Below are 16761 nucleotides of genomic sequence, written 5' to 3' on the forward strand. Positions count from 1 at the left end.
CGATGCCTATGGACACGGCAAAGGCGGGGATTACTGATATGAGAAATGTCACCATGCTTATCATGGCTCAGATGCAGAATCCAATCCCGGGCGCCAACCAACTAATCACAACCCCGCCATTAAAAATAACTCAATACTTCTCGTGGCAAGCTCCGAGAGATACGGGGGGCGGGGGAGGTAGGAGACATAGTGAAGGTTAATTCACCCAAATGCCGGCCTTGTGTTAGCACCATAGTTCTTCCGGGAGCTGGCTGCTGGGTGTCGAGTATCCGAGTAGTCACAATTGATAGTTACCCTGTAGACCGTGTTCCCTCCATGATGCAAAGGTAGCAGCATAAACGTATTTTTCAAGATGCCTATAGTTTGGTGTAGTTTCTGCCGTAAGCTGGGTACTGATAGAAGTCTCTAGGAAAACCCAATACATCGGTCGTTATGGCTTTGAATGGCCCAGCAGCAATCGAAAAGTCAACATTGAAAAACATTTAAAATGAAAGTGCGTACATCCGGCACTGCCTGTTAATACTTTAGTTCTCGGGAAATGGTAACTAGATAGAGTCAACTGTCAATATTGATAGTCGACCATCACTTGGTGAGAGTGATCGTGATGAATGCCAACATACTTAATGGACACGTGAAATATCACGTGTTAACAGCTCATGACAACATGGAGCTCAAAATGGCTTGCGATGGATTGGCAGGATGAAAGCTGACATAAGGACTGCGCCACGCTACACGCGTCGAGTCCAAACAGCCAAATCGTTTTTCACCTTTTAATGTCGACGAGCGATTCGTGTGAGCACAGTATAATACATCATCTTCAACCTTCGCTCCTGTGATGTCTGAATTATTAAGAGATGAGTAGTCGACTTTCTCACCTTCAAATGACGACTGCAACCTCGCACTTTAAAGCAATGAGCACTGAGCCGGGTAAGAATCCAAAATACTCAACATCCAAAATGGAGACGCCCTGGAAGCGCCACTGCTGGGAATGTCGTCGGCGGTGTTTGGTTTGCGATTTTACTAGGCCAGGATGCAAGAGATGCTCTGCTTCCGATGTCGAATGCCCTGGGTACGATGAGGTGAAGCCCATAAGGCTTAAGTGGCTCGCACCCGGCAACGTCAAATCTCGGAGTCGTCGGATGAACAGAACTTTGTCTACGTCGGCCAAAAGTAAAGAGAACGACTTAGCCATCAAAGAAACGACAAACTTGGCTGTCACAGCGACAGGTGATCACTTGACCATCTCAAGGTTCGAAATGAGGACAGATGTCTGGCACTTACCGCAGGCTGCAATGTACTGCAAGTATTAAAATGATTGACGAGTTTCAGTCAGATTTCTAATTTGTACTGAGTAGTTAATTCTTGCATATACCAAGATCTAGCCCCGATGCATGAACTCGGACAAAACCCTCACATATACCAACTTTCGCCAACACAGATTCAGATGGCAACTGCGGCACCCGATTATTTAAAATTCGGGATGGTCTGCATGACGCTCAGTCACCGTATCAACCAAATCAAACATCAATCACAGTCAAACCCCTTGCTCGAGAGATTCTACATGTACTGGGGGTTTGCAGTCCGGTCTCTCAGGGACCATCTTAATGTGAAAGACAGTCATGGAAGGGATGTTCTCATTGCTGGTATCTTGACACTCTTACTTACTGATGTAATTTAGTGCTTGTCAATCCGATAAGATTAGACTCCATGCTGATTGGTACAATGCAACAGATACAACAAGGCACCTCGCTGAATTGGAGAGGTCACTTGGAAGCAGTCCAGAAGCTGGTCATGTTACATGGCGGCTTTCATGAAATGGCCAAATCTGCGAGATTAGAGCCAGTGCTGCTTGTTTTCTGGTCGTAAGTACACACGAGAAGAATATCTCTTTGGAATACCGAAACTGACAGTTTCTATCTAGCGTGGCAGTAATTGGGAACACAACATGCCCAGTATCAGACCTCTCAATGACCGCCCCACAGCTCGATGCTCTTGAATTATTAACCGATCAATATGCTGGGGCTATATCCCCTTTTCAGATGTGCCCCCTTCCCCTGTTTGCCGAGATCATTCAAATCAACCATCTTAGGTTTCGAGCCAGAGAGATGGAATTAACCGAGGCTGAGAGTCTTTCACAAGAAGCAGGTGATGTACTCTGGCGTGTAGAACGGTTTTCATCAGAGACATGGGCTAGATCTAAACCCTCCTTGGTAGATGACTGGACAGCAATCGCCAACGTTTATCAGTCTGCGGTAGCATTGTACTGCATCTTGTCGCTACAAAGCCTGTCACTGTTCCCTATGACTATGGCTCTCCAAACTCAAAGGGCATTACACACTCGGTTACTACAAGCTCTCATTGAGAAGAGTCTACCATCTCGACGCATAAGACGATTCATGGTTTGGCCACTAGTTGCACTTGGCGTAGGGGCCGTTCAATGCGACGCATATGTTCAAGCGTTTGTTGTCAGTCAACTTCAAAAGCTGGGCTGGGATCTTGGGACGCAGGTGCCACTTACGGCAAGGCGTGTTCTTCAGTCTTTTTGGGACTCGGGTAAAACGAGATGGGATGATTGTTTTGACAGGCCGTATGCGTTTACGACACAGATTGCAGTAGACACAAGTCGCCTTATGCCATACTAATAACAAGATTCTGCGAGGTGATGCTAGTCTTGAAACATTTGGGGGACATGAGAATCGCCTTCAATTGTCATGCCGATTATACGCAGCTAAGGTTGCAATGATTAACAAACATATTGCCATACGCCCCATCAAAATAAAACACCGGCTAATCAGTCTGCGATAATATGATTCACGTGGAGGCTGTGAAATATATACCAATAAGCCTATTCCACAGTAAGTAATGCTTTCTTTTGTGCATATAGCGCAATGGCATATTTATGCGACACGAGCCAGGGAGTCAAGCCAGAGATAAGGAGACGCCAGAAATGTTTCATGTACGCCGATAGACCACGTATAACTCTCGATTTACAAAAAGTATCAAATCAAGTCGGAGGCTGACCAGCCCTTGACAGCCAAGGAGCCAAATTTTCTTGGCACCCAAGTTATCCCTTTTAACCTTAGCCCATACAGGTTGCGCTCCAATATCGGGACATCTTTGGAAAGGGCCTAGCTCCTTGGCATTTTTTATTTCCTATCTGGGATAAGCCTCATTCCGCGCTTGTAAAGTTGATGCCGCTGTGAAAATGACGGATGACGCGTTGCAGAAGCTGCTAATGTGGCATGCAAATACTTGACAAGGCTCATCTATAAAAAGGTATATGAATTATAAGGGCTTTGATCTTCTTCCCTTCAATTCTATTCCTATTCAGTACGTTTATTAGTACGTTTATTTCAACCTGCTTTACGAAAAAACTACAACGCAAAAGATTAGATCTGAAGAAGATCGATACAACTCATACGTCTAGGGTGCGTCACGTATTGTGCACCACTTTCAAGGAAACCCTCAATTTTTCCCAATCAATTCATTTCTGCCTCTCACGATGACATCAGGTGAACCTAGTCAGTACCTACTCTGGCATCTGCCTTGAAAGTATTGCTCCCCCATTGACACACAGAGCAGTCTTGTACAGTCTGTACATCTACGCTCCTAACCAAGGAGGACCGATCTTCTTCACCATCGCGTATGGCATTTCAGCTCTGCTTCATATATGGCAGTGTTTGTGAGTGTAGTCTCTTTACATCCAGGTAGACTGACTGGAACCATCTAACACTATGTGACAGTCGGTATAAGAGCTTTAAATTAATCGGAATGCATCCCGTATGCGCAGTTCTTCTAACTGCAGGTTACGCATTGCGTGCATATGGTTCCCACGACTATTTGTATAGTACTACGACGAAAACACCTTTGTTTGTCTTTATATTAAGTCAGGTCTTTATCTACATCTGTCCGTAAGTGGAATGGCCTCCTGTTGCAAGCTTTTTGGTCGAGTCAGCTGATTCTAATTGTCTCAGGCCACTCCTCGAACTTGCCAACTATCACATCCTTGCAAGAATATTCTACTACGTTCCCTATTGTGCTCCTATTCCTCCAGGCAGAGTTATGGCTATATTTGGTGGTCTCATGGCACTGGTTGAGACCCTGAACTCTTTGGGAGTATCACTGTCCGCCAATCCTTCCTCGTCGCCAGAACAGCAGAAACTTGGCAGTCATTTGACTGTAGCCGCCATTGCAATCCAGCTCGGCCTTATATTCACTTTCATATTTATCGCAGCCTTGTTTCACTGGCGTTGCTCAAAGAGAAAAATACACGCGAAATCCGTCAAGACGCTGCTTATCGCACTTTACTCAAGCATGGCTCTCATTCTCATCCGTTGCATCTACCGCTTAGTGGAACACACGGGTAATACCAAGATTGATCTTGACAATCTAGAGTCAATGAAGACACTGAGCCCTATTTTGCGGTATGAAGTATTCTTTTATATCTTCGAAGCGACATTCATGCTCATTAACTCGGCGCTATGGAACATATGGAACCCTGGTCGCTTCTTGCCAAAGGACTACCACATTTATCTTTCTGAAGGTGGATATGAAATTGAAGGGGATCCGGACACAGACAGCAGGCCACTTTTAGCCAAAGCCGCAAATGTGTTAACATTTGGGATTCTGTACCGTAGGAAGAGACAAACCGGCCGATTTCGGGAGCTGGATGATTATCCCCCCAATCGTGCGACCACCTGAGGAGGAACCCTTGGACAGGCCAATGTGAATGTTATAATAGCTCTTTCATAGTATATGTAGTGGCAATTAAATTTCAATGGGTCAAATGCAGCAGGGAAATATGTGGAGAAATAGTGGGTTCGTCGGCTGCACCGATATTTTGCTTAAATGGTAAAATTGATATGAAACTGCGTTGAGCTACGAACACCATTAGACTTTTGGACAAAATCCCAGAACCATCTATTCTAATGAAGAAAACACAAATTCTCGTCGAACAACAAAGCCACATCTGCTTTATTGCCAAGGGTGATATTTGATCTAGAAAGGGCAGCCCGTCTTAGGATCGCAAGCATTCCTGCCCTTAGGGCAAGGCTTGCCCTTCTTCGTACGGGTATCGCAGCAATCGGCATCCTTGACAGTAAGTTAGCATCGCATGTTCAAAAGAAGTGCAAAATGAAAGGGATTCGAGATGGACTTACACAATCCTGTGGGGTGATACCGAACTTGGCACAGTAGTTTTCGGTGTCTCCCGGGTGAACGTTGCACGCCCCTTGACGGTTGCAAGCGTCGACATTGTCCTTTCCACCCCAGCAGCAGTTTGGGTCGATACTGCCGGCGATCATGCACTAAATCTCATAGATTAGTATTTGATAGATACAATGGTAGAGGTATGTTTGGAGGTATAAAAAGTAATTTGATGCGGGAAAGAAGACATACGGCAGCATTGACTGAGTTGGCGGCAATCGCAGCAAGAAGGAAAGCTTGGAAAAACTGCATTTTGATGTAGAGGTTGAGAGTTGATGATGGAAGTGACAGTGAAAATAGTTAAAATTGCAAAAGTGGTTCTAGAAAGTTGCTTGTTTCTGACTGTAATGATGAAGCTGTCTGATGAGGATAAGAAGTTTATGATGAGCTATAGAGAAATAACTCTCTTCTTATATGCTCCTCGATTGGAACTTTAAAGATGTCTAAAAGCGCGGCGAGTAAGTTGTCATCTTGCTATGCTGTGTGTAGCCTTCCTCACTTTGAGTCAGAAAAGAGGAGTATAGAATGTCTCAAGGCTCCACTGAACTATTCGTAGCTATTGTCGCGAGGCTAACTAGTCTTTAACATACGGATACACTCTCCGCAGTTTGGTTTAAATAAGCCATCACTTGGCAAGTTACACACTAAGCAACTATTAGCGGGTCCCAGCTCTGACTTTTTCTAGTTGCTAAACCAAAGCTGGTGATCTAAAGGGGAAATAAGCTTTTATTGCCTTCAGCACGGTGTTATGGCGAGTCATTACAATTCTGAGGCTGTCGACGGTACCGAGAGCGAACTGACCAGTTCCTAAACTCTCACTCTGGCGGCAGTGCGTTGCAGCTAAAGCGATATCCACTTTCTTAATGCAAAATACAATGAGGCTATGAAAGACCTCCTTGACTCGTCAACCACAATTATATCCGTTGATAGAGTAAGTGCACCGATGTCATAGATTATTTCGGCAGACATCTATGGATATATAAAGCGAAGAGAACTTTCGTATACCATCAGTTCAACACATCCATCATCAGTCTCTACTCTACCATCTTCTCATTTCTCTTCACTCTTTTTTTCACTTCCAGTTACACGGTTTCATACCAACAACCCTATCAATCAATATGAAGTCCTCTCTGTTCATCGCAAGCATTATCTCCCTCATGCTGGGAGCTGCAACTGCCAGCCCAGCTGCACTTGACAGCAGGCAGAAGGCCCCAGGCGTTGGCGACGTCAATGCTCAGGTAAGCCACTTCTCAATATAATATCGGCGCGATATATCTTCTATCCATTTCAGTCTCAAAGTGCTAACTTAGTTGCTATAAAGTGTGACGGCGAGCACGACTGTTGTTTTTCCTCTGAGGCGGCCTGCTTCAGGCAATACGGCTACCTGCCTGGCAACATTTACTGCCCTCTTCACAAGTACTGCGCTACTGACTACAACATTCCTCGGACCAAATGCGTAAGGATCCAACCCAAACCCCAATATCAATGGGACTTTACTAACAAACACCTTAACTAGAATGCCGATTGCTGTTCTATTTCTACTGGATGGGGTCGTGGATGCCCTGGCAAATAAACAAATTGCATTCGGCCTGCTATGACTTAAATACTGGTTTTATTCAAAAACAAACAACTGTATCGAGACGATAGTTACTACGTAGGACTTTTTGCAGAAAGAGTTTTAGAGTCGAGAGCTGTGTACATAGCTTAAAGAATATTCCTTAAGGTTGTGAAATTTTCAGCCTTGTCTATTTAAATCAATGTCTTTGACTGTTTCTTAATTTGGCCTCTAAGTACGGAAGTTTTTGCTCCATGTCTGCTAACGAAAGCAATTCGTCAGGTTGTTAGGGTGAAAATTAATCATACTTTACTGCCTGCGTAGAAAAGGGGGCAACTAGTAATGGAGGTTATGATGCCTCATACAGTGTATACCAATTTTTTTTAAAACACCTCCTAATTGCCTCGTCACATGAGCAGTGTTTTCAAACTTTCTAGTGGGCACTGTAGCATTAAAAAGATGGGATGATATAAATCAAAAAAGCAGTTGCAGCTAATCTAGGTTTCGGCACTTTGATAGCCGCTGATGTCAGCTTCACAGCAGATTTTAATTAAAGAATGACAAATGCCAGTAGGAGTCTAAATATCGAAGAAGAAGAAAAAGTTTAGTAACACATCGTTAGTATACTGGGGTTTGGCATATCTTTTAAACAGGGTTCATCGTTTAGCATAAATTATCCCGGTAGGCCATACAAACTTGCTTACATCTCTAACCTAAACGGATTGTCAATGGCGTATTTTGTTTATTGTGACATATTATTTGGGGCTGTATTTTGTGTGCGGTACTCTCAGGTATACGGTGGTGCAAACACGATATAAAAGTGAGGCTTGATAGGCGAATCTTCTGCCTTGCACTAATGCTTCTTAGGCTTCAATGCCGTTGTAGGCTAGAAGATTGGGAGTAGATCCCGGAACCCCTTGAACGATATCCTTCTTGGCCAGTTCCAGTATTCTAGCCGTTACGGCTTCCACGGACTCCAATCCTGCCTCTACACTTCTCAGGTACAACGACAGGCCCGCAACATGAGGCGACGCCATGGAAGTGCCGCTTAGAGCCACATATTTTCCGGCTTCTAGAGACAGTGAGTATACGTCTACTCCCGGTGCGTACAAATCAACACCGGATCCGAAGTTACTCCAGCTCAGCGCCGTGTTGTTGGCGACGCTGGCTGCCACGGTAATGGCGCTTGATGCCCCTGCCGGTGATATCCGACTGACATCAATTGCTGAGTTTCCCGCTGAAATAACTGACAGAATGCCCTGCTCAGATGCCGCATTCACCAAGCTGTTGAATGCCCAATTGGTGGGACCGCCTTCGGCACTAATTAGTCTCGTCAACATTGATGTGCATCGAACGGCAACACTCACCTAGGCTCATGTTGATAACAGATACAGCTGCGCGGCCTGGTGTTGCTGTGATGTTGTTCACAGCCCAAGAGAACCCGTCCATAAAGTGCGACATAACACCCTGTGGAAAAGTTAACCAAATAAATCCCCAATGTTGTGAGCCCAAGGCAGCAACTTACCTGGTTAGGTGCAATCACTTTCACAGATATTACACGAGCCTTCTTGGCAACACCCCAGGTCTTGGAGGCAATCGTACCGGCTACATGCGTGCCGTGGCCACTGCTGTCTTCATTCGGGATGTCGGGGTAAACGGTGTAGCCCAGCTCGGCCCGGCCCTCAAAGTCAGGGTTATCCACCCAGACACCAGTGTCGACGACATAGGCAAATGTCCCTTCGCCTCCGTTTTCGTCGTAGCGGTACTCAAACCCGTTTAGGAGACTCGCATTGGCGTTGGTGGGAGCTTTTTGAGAGATAGCACCCAACCCCCAGGTGGCGCCTTGTTGGGTAACAATATCGAAAGGGTAAATTGGCGTGTCGGGCTCAACAAGTTCCACCTGTGCTTGCAGTCAGATATCTGCATACCTCTATATTTCGTTTAACATACTGCTTCATTCGACTTGATTTCGGTCAATGTTTCTTGATCAAAAGATCCCGCATAGGCGTGGAACGTGCCAATATTGAATGTCTTCTCGACGCCTGCAATGTCCCGACGCGTGACACTCCTTCTCTGATGCACATCGCGTACCCAGTTGAGATGTCCTTCCACAGTAGTCTCTGAGAGTCCGGGCTTTAAGCTCACGATAAATCGGTTGGGAAGAGCGTTTTGAGTGGAGTCCAAAGGATGGCCCAACGCAAGCGACAGGCCACACAGAACGGAACTCAAGACAAGACGCATTTTGGCGATTGTTTACAACGTCAACTTGCAGGTTGTAAACAACTGTGGGAAATCTGTTCTACTTATAAACGGCACTCTAAATTGCGCGACAAGCGTTTACTGAAAAAGCAGTTGTCGAGTGATGGCAATTCTTGGCTTCTCGTATTTGGTTCCACTATCCCTATTCGGGTAGGTCGCTAGGGAGGATGGCCTTGTAACTTTGACGGAATGTCACCCTAGGGAACCATTCTTCATGGGTCCATCAATCAGTTGAGCAGCAGAGTCAATCAATACATGCTCAGAGGACTGACGCAACAGAATCCGGGCTGGGATTCATGCCGGGTTTCATAAAATTAGGGCTTGCTGGACCAGGCGAATCAGGAATATGAAAAGAGCCAACATTTTTCGTGATTTCCGTGAATGAGTGTCTTTCTCTGTTGACGAGAGAGTGTGTAGCGGATCTTGTGTGTTTAACTGGCCCCATATTGACATCATACATGAAGGATCCAGCGCGCAACCAACGATTCTTGGCTGGCCCGATGGCCAGGCCAGAGCTACAAATGTTCAAATCAAGCGTTTCTTTAATTTTGTTTCTTCGACTATTCTGGAAGCATCGTAATCAACTTCTACCTTTTGTTTGTGCTTGGTAATTGCGTAGAATCTCGTGTGTAAACGTGCTATGGATTGGGTTTTACGGCTACTAGCTACCGATCGGCAACAACAGAGCTCGCTAGATGGTACACCCCTTCAGACTATGTTTTGCTTCTTACTCTTTTATAACCAATGTTGGATCAATCAGTCAACTATGCATTGATGCCAAAGGAGGAGTTGACGTTTCCATCACTTTGTACATGAGTCTTGCGGTGGCAGAGTCTAAGTAAGAAGTAACACATCAACCCTCTTGTTTGGCAGACAGGTACCTCGATTTAGGGCCGAGTTTGAGAGTGGCAGTGCTAAAAACAATGTATTTGTAACATAATTACAGTTGTTACATACTCTACTTGTGCATTTGCTTAAAACTTGCGATTTCTTCACGACGCCGCTTTGTCCATCACCACGCCAGAAGGATCCCGCGTCACTTCATCGCCCCATTGGGCTTCCCATCCATTCTCCGCCAGATATATTTTCCAAGCTTCGTCGTCGTCGTTCAGACGCCTGGATACGTCGGGAATGACAAACATTGCAATAGCTGCTCCTAGCACAGCGAAGCCAGAACCAATGAGGAACGCCACTTGGTTGCCCTTGGAAGGGTCCTCCGTGTAGGCATTCAAAATTGCAGTGAAAACCTATTATAAGTCAGAGAATATCAGGGCCATTCAAATACGATATTTTTCTTACCTGTGTTCCGATAGCAGCACCTGCTTTCGAGAAAGCCGATATGAAGCCCATCATCTGGCCCCGAATGGACGTGGGAAAGCACTCAGAGGCAGTGAGAACAACCGTACTGAAGATGAAGTCAGCTTACTATTCTTTGAAGGGGCGTATGGAGACATACCTTCCGGGACCAACTTCTCCAAGAGTCAAGAAGATGCCGTAAAGCACAACGAAGAGCGGGAAGACTCCCTGGATAGAGTTCATGGCACCTCCGAGGATAAAGCCCAGGATTGCTTGCAACGTAAAGCCCAGGGCCATGGTTTGACGTCTACCAATCTTGTCGGAGAGATATCCTCCTATAAAAGGACCGGGGATATAGAAGCAATTGATCACCACGCCCCATCCAAGTGTCTTGACGAGGCTTTCTTCGGTATTCGCCCTGGAAATGATGGTAGAGCTGAATATTCCGAACGGAATGCTGATCCAGTTGTAGAGGAACCAAGTTGAAGCGGCGCCCAGAAACGGCCGCCAATATCTCTTCAAGGCCAGCCAGTATGGCATTTTTTGCTTTCGCATTGCCGACTTTCGATAAGCGGTAGACACGGCCATGCGCATGCGAAACCAGAAGATGAGGAGCGGGGGCGCCATGCCCAATGCAAACGAGGTTCGCCATACGATGTGGTACTTGGAGACTTGCTGGCCCACACAGAGCAGCAGAAGCAACGGTACCAATCCTCCCCATACGTACCCCAGGCTGGCCGACAAGTCCGCAAGCATGGCAAACATGAAGCCTCTTCTCTTGCGAAACTTGTCGTCTTCGTCCGTGGCTTCGGCGGCACCGGCGCCGGACACGGGATACTCTCCTCCGGCACCGACGCCCGCAATTCCACGTGCGATGATCAGCATCCAAAACATCCCCGTGGGCGTGTTTCCGCTTGCTGCTGTCGACAGGGTAATTCCAAGCACCAGCAGAATTGTTGTCGCAACAGCACCCGTCTTGCGACCAAGCTGGTCGCTAACAACGCCAAAGCCTATCATGCCGACAATCATACCGATAAGAAAGGCATTAGACAGGCGTTGATAGATCGTTGTCGTCAACTCTTCAGGATAGAGAATCGCGAGCAGCAGCTCGACATTACCAATGACTGCAGCATTGCTACGGGGTGGTCAGCCACAATTCCAACAACGGGGTGCAAGCTGAACGGGTGCGTCCCAGCTCCGGCGTTGTCATACTAGCCATCAGAACCAATTGCCAGTCCGGAGAACAAAACCATCAGCCAGACGGAAAGACTGCTGTAGTAGGTTTTCTCCGGCTCCTCTTCCAGAACCTCTACCTCGCCCTCCTTTGGAAGAGCGCTTGCAGTCTTCTTTTCATCAACGGCAATCTTATCATCTCCACTGCCAGCCGCTTGTATTGCGGTTGACATCTTGACTTCCTGTGTCGATTCCATCGTTTGCCACCACTTCGGGGGGGAGAAGGATTGAGCTGGGATGGCGAAGACGAAAGTGAAACTTGACAACAAGTTGCTGGCGGTGGACCAGCTGCCTTACTTATTTCCGGGAAGAGGCCAATCTGAACCATCGGTCCCCCAAGAGCCCTCATCAGCCAACAGGTCGGCGTATGCCGCGGTCTGATTGCCTATCTTTTGGTCCGGTTCGGCGTTGCAAGCCGGCGGGAAACTCGCAATCGTTATCAGCACCCATGCCATTAGTTGGCGGGCGAGCGCTTGTACCTGCTGTTGATGCCGTTGCTGTTGCACCACTGGCGTGTATAATGTGGGGAAATGTCCTTATCCGGGAATTGATCTCCAGCAAGAATGCACCCCGGAGAGGGGCCGAGGGCGAAGTCGGAAATCACCCCGACGTCCCAACCGTTTCCTCGGGAGTGCATCATCCCCTTGTTGCCTTTTCACTTTTCCCTGTTCCGGATGTAAGAAGGAGGATCAGAAGCCGCCCTCACTTGCATTCTTTTTGTTCTCTTGGCTATCTCCAAGGACGATTAGAATGTTTGCCTCAGAGAAGCGCCCTAGCGGCGTGCCTCCGCCCGCATTTCAGCAACGCGGGGGACGTCGCTGCAGTGCCCTGCACGTGTTTGCATCGTCCATCGCCGTCTTCCTTATTGGCTTCTATTACCTTTTCACGCCATTCCGCGGCCAAACAACAACGTTTGACAAGGTTCAGAAATGCGCCATTGACAACCTCAACTCCGACCTCTCGTTCCTCGACTCGGCCGTGCCCATTGCTGCGGAGGAGTTCTTGGAGCGCAGGGACCGGCTTGCTCAGGCCTTGGCTGCGTCGAACCTGGATGCTTTTGTTCTCGAGCCTGGCTACACTTTCCAGTCCGTTTCCCTCCGCAGACAGTGCCCCTGCAAGAATATCCGTCTGAACTGACACGACTAGGTATTATGGCAACATATCACAGACTGACTGGGAGCCTTGGGAGCCTGAGGAGCGGCCGTTTCTCATGCTCATTCTGCCCCAGGTCTCGTCATCCGGTAAGGTCAGCGCCAAGACGGCCTTCCTATCACCTCACTTTGAAGAAGGCCGGGTTCGAATGCTGGGGATCCCCTCAAGGGAGGACGAGCTAGATATCGTCATCTGGGAGGAGCATTGGAACCCGTACGAGACGCTGCTCAAGTCGCATCTATTCAATGGCCGAGAAGCCAAGATCATGGTGGACGAAGAGATTCGCGACTACATCGTCCGGGGCTTGGATTCGGTCGGGTTGCGTACCGTGGGCCTCAATGCCGAAGTCGAGCTCGTGAGGCAGCAGAAGACCCCGGCCGAGGTCGAGCTGCTCCGCGCCGTCAATACCGGAACCGTTGTCGCCGTGAGAGCCATGCGCCCGTGTCTGGTCCCCGGCCTCACCGAGGACGAAGTCACGGAAATCCTGAACTCGGCCCTGCTTTCCATCAACTTTGGGCTGTTCTTCAACATCGTTCTGTTTGAAGAACATGGGGCGCTTCCCCATGGCGGCTTTGTCACTGGGTGGAAGAAGCTGACTCACCAGAGCATGATTGTAATCGACGTTGGCGCCCATTATCTTGGGTACAGTTCGGACATTTGCCGCAGCTTCTTTATTGACCCGCCGAAACCGCGAGCAGGCGGTATCCTGGGCCATGTTCTACAGCTCTTCAGCAACAACTCGCCAGGTGGTGAGGCTGCTAATAAGGATGCTGAGCTACGCGCCGAGAAGCTGAAGGTCTGGGACATTGTCTTGGAGGCCCAATCTGCCGCTGCCGCTGCTTTCAAGCCAAACAACACGGCGGCAAGCGTGGATATTGCGGCCCGCAAGGTCATCGAGGATGCAGGATATGGATACGGGTTCACCCATCGACTTGGTCACGGAATTGGAATTAAAGGTGTGTCCCACTTTCCCCTTCAACTCCACGATGCCTCTAGTAGTTTGGTTACTGACTTGAATCAGCGCACGAGTCGCCTTACCTGAACAAGTGGAACAAGGAAGTATTGCTCCAACCCGGCATGACTTTTACGAATGAGCCGGGTATCTACCTGGAGGGCAGATTCGGCGTCAGGCACGAAGACATTTACTTGGTCAAGGAAACGGGAGAGGCGGAGTTGCTCACTGGCCGCAGAGCAACCGGACCTTACGATCCATGAGCACTTTGCTTTCCCGATTAGGTTCAGTTGGGCTGAGCCGGGGATGTCATGCCGCCAGATAAAGAAAAGTGTTTGTTCTTTGTCGTCTTCAACGTCATCTGTGCTCTCCTCCGGCGTGTTGCCGATCATAGATCAACCCTGGCTGCGTACCGATAGGTTTTGTCCTGGACGACTCCTGGAGAATACGTCTGAAGGATCCAGACATCGACCTTGATTTCAGCTAGATTCATATTGATAGCGGCTACAAGAAATGACATGGTTGTCTCCAATTTTCCCCGTTCAAAGATGCGGTCATGGCCATAGTTGTTCGTCAATATCTCTGTTCTAAGATGGATGGATGCCTCTTTCTTGCCTGATGAGTGTGTTGTGTCTTCGGTATCGGGTCACTTCATTACCAAACTAGCTCACATGCTCCCGCGTGTTGACTTACATACACATCGCCACGGACATCAACCTCTCTTCTCTATTATATACCCCGAGAATCGCACTCTCGAAATCATACTCGGGCGCCCGATACAGCCAGCCTTGATGCAGGCGACGTTATTTTCATTTACCAATTACCAAACAATGGGAAACAAAGAAAAGGTGACGTTGAAAAAGAGATTCCCTGCGCTTTAGGAATGGATCGTTGTCGGCGGCGGGACCCCTGGTGTAAGTGGGGGGAGGGGTTGACGCTCCGTCACCCATTAGTGCCCCTCCAACGCCTCGAGGCACGCAGATCAGACGAGGAAGCCCCTGAACAAGGCGCCGAACCCCTTCTGAGCGTACCGTGTATGGGCCATCAAGGGCTGCAAGCTCCCGGTCCAAAACACATTGGGTTTCAGCAGCTGTCAATTGGATCCTTCGTCCGACTGGGTGTAATCGCACGATGCTCTGATAAATCATTAAAGCCTCCCGAAGCCCGCTTCCCAGGTTCCAATTGCGCCTCCCAGCTTTCCCGGCTTGTATGCCAACTGTATTCATCCTTTCGAGATGGGCCTCCTCACCTCAGCCACCATCGCCATCGCGGCAACAATGGTCCTGCCGGTACTGTCGCAGGACCAGAAGCTGGTATCCGACTACGAATGCACGCATCCGCCCTACAAGGTCCACATGGTTTCCAAGTCGCCTCTTGTGATTTACATTTCCGATTTTGTGACGCCTGCAGAGCGAGAGCACCTTTTGGACATGGCGTCAGTCCCCATCTTCCTCCTACCCTCCTCTCCCTTCCCAAATATCCAAACTCACACAAGCGGAACAGGAGCGGCACCTTCACCCACTCGGGCGTCGTGGATGCATCCGGCGGCAAGACTACGCACAGCGTCCGCACGTCGCAGAGCACCAGCCTCTGGCGGGACGACGTCGTGCGGTGCATCGAGGAGCGCGCCGTCGCGTTCCAGGGCTACAGCGTGCCGCGGAGCCACGTCGAGCCGCTGCAGCTGGTCAGGTACGGCGAGGGCCAGCGCTACCACTTCCACACGGACTGGTTCACCGACCCGTCGCACGCCGCCGCCCGCCTCGGCGGGAACCGCGTGTCGTCCTTCTTCGGCTACGTGTCGGCCGCCAACGTCACCGGCGGCGGCACAAACTTCCCCCTGCTCGACGCGCCGCGCGACGGCCGCTGGTGCGCCTTCGTCGACTGCGACGAGCCGTGGGACAACGGCCTCACCTTCCGCCCCGTCGAGGGCAACTTCGTCTACTGGGAGAACCTGCTCGCCGACGGGACCGGCGACCCGCGGAACCTGCACGCCGGGCTCCCCGTGACGAGCGGGCAAAAGGTCGGCATGAACATCTGGACGAGACAGGCGCCCCTGGCCAAGGAGATCCGAGGGGAGGATTGACGGAAAGCAAGAAGGACTTACACGGACAGAGTGCTCTCTCTCTCTCTCTCTCTACTGCGGCAAACCGGGCGCAGAGACCTGGCAGCGCCGTTGGAATGGTCAGCTGGGTGCCGCCGGATGCATCTCCCCTTGACAAAAAGGACCTACGCGGCATTGCGTACGCAACCCTGGGGAACGATTCCAGAGAGAAAGCAGGGACGGTCTCAGCGGGAATTCAAACATTCACTGACTGTTGGCGCTGGCGGCTTTGATGCGTTGGATGAACCCGCGCACGAGGGGACCAGAAGCGGCGCGCGGCCTTATTCGGAGCAGGACGGGGCCGCTTCATGCATAGGGAGGGGGTTCCACGTTTTGCTTCGCTGTGAAAACGGCCCTGCATACGGGAGTATTGGATGCCCAAACACTGTCTTATTGGGGGAAAGAGAGAAAAAAAAGGAAAGAAAAGAAAAAAGGCCCAGGACGAATCATCCGTCTACCGGCATGTTCTGCAAGGAGACGCCGGGGGAGCAGCTGGGCTGGGCCACCTCGGGGCTTGGCCGCGAGTCCAGCCGGTGGTTGCAAGACAGCATCAACTTCTGGGTATACTTAGGGTTCACGACGTCCTTGAAAGGGGGTTACAGAGGTCTAGCCAGTGGCTGGGGGCATTATTGCCCGTCTTGGATCGGCCGGTATGCTTGTACGCTGGCCTCCCCGGCACGAATAATCATACAATGCACTGGTTGTACACATTCGCGCGCCAAGATTCTTCCGTGTAATATGTACATTTTCCTTAATAATGTATCACTCAGTGACATGGCCAAGGCAATTGGCGTTTGCAACGGATACTCACCTCCAGTGTACAGAGGCACGGAAAAAAAGACCTAGCCCAGCCACCGTTGGCGAACACAAGTGAGTGGTGGCCTGGACACTCGAGTGCTACAGTCTTGGCAAATGGATTACGGGTCTTCCATCAGAGCTGGATGCTTCCTCGCAAAGCTCTGCCATCGCCCAATGGTATGGGATGCCATCTGAATCAGGTATACACTA

The 16761-nt window shown here is 49.3% G+C and overlaps 6 protein-coding genes across 6 annotated transcripts; 3 read left to right on the forward strand and 3 right to left on the reverse strand.

Moving 5' to 3' along the window:
• Window positions 1-956: 956 nt before the first annotated feature.
• Window positions 957-2642, forward strand: EsH8_II_000030 (Zn(II)2Cys6 transcription factor; the record flags this gene model as incomplete). The annotated part of the gene is made up of 4 exons (XM_083263328.1): window positions 957-1299; window positions 1356-1669; window positions 1732-1862; window positions 1922-2642. 4 exons carry the CDS (start codon window positions 957-959, stop codon window positions 2640-2642), a joined length of 1509 nt encoding a protein of 502 aa, XP_083120650.1.
• A 2356-nt stretch (window positions 2643-4998) lies between these two features.
• On the reverse strand, window positions 4999-5457 carry EsH8_II_000031 (uncharacterized protein; the record flags this gene model as incomplete). The annotated part of the gene is made up of 3 exons (XM_083263329.1): window positions 4999-5091; window positions 5160-5306; window positions 5398-5457. 3 exons carry the CDS (start codon window positions 5455-5457, stop codon window positions 4999-5001), a joined length of 300 nt encoding a protein of 99 aa, XP_083120651.1.
• A 2166-nt stretch (window positions 5458-7623) lies between these two features.
• On the reverse strand, window positions 7624-9001 carry EsH8_II_000032 (S8 family peptidase; the record flags this gene model as incomplete). Its single annotated transcript, XM_083263330.1, has 4 exons — window positions 7624-8072; window positions 8128-8227; window positions 8286-8660; window positions 8711-9001. The coding sequence occupies 4 exons, from the start codon at window positions 8999-9001 to the stop codon at window positions 7624-7626; spliced, it is 1215 nt and encodes a 404-aa protein (XP_083120652.1).
• Window positions 9002-10011: 1010 nt separating this feature from the next.
• On the reverse strand, window positions 10012-11745 carry EsH8_II_000033 (major facilitator superfamily domain-containing protein; the record flags this gene model as incomplete). The annotated part of the gene is made up of 4 exons (XM_083263331.1): window positions 10012-10266; window positions 10319-10424; window positions 10476-11450; window positions 11528-11745. 4 exons carry the CDS (start codon window positions 11743-11745, stop codon window positions 10012-10014), a joined length of 1554 nt encoding a protein of 517 aa, XP_083120653.1.
• Window positions 11746-12298: 553 nt separating this feature from the next.
• Window positions 12299-13915, forward strand: EsH8_II_000034 (uncharacterized protein; the record flags this gene model as incomplete). Its single annotated transcript, XM_083263332.1, has 3 exons — window positions 12299-12633; window positions 12695-13656; window positions 13722-13915. The coding sequence occupies 3 exons, from the start codon at window positions 12299-12301 to the stop codon at window positions 13913-13915; spliced, it is 1491 nt and encodes a 496-aa protein (XP_083120654.1).
• A 972-nt stretch (window positions 13916-14887) lies between these two features.
• Window positions 14888-15735, forward strand: EsH8_II_000035 (uncharacterized protein; the record flags this gene model as incomplete). Its single annotated transcript, XM_083263333.1, has 2 exons — window positions 14888-15087; window positions 15156-15735. The coding sequence occupies 2 exons, from the start codon at window positions 14888-14890 to the stop codon at window positions 15733-15735; spliced, it is 780 nt and encodes a 259-aa protein (XP_083120655.1).
• Window positions 15736-16761: the final 1026 nt, after the last annotated feature.

This window comes from Colletotrichum jinshuiense, chromosome 2, assembly GCF_051148585.1.
Source record: "Colletotrichum jinshuiense chromosome 2, complete sequence".
NCBI lineage: Eukaryota > Fungi > Ascomycota > Sordariomycetes > Glomerellales > Glomerellaceae > Colletotrichum > Colletotrichum jinshuiense.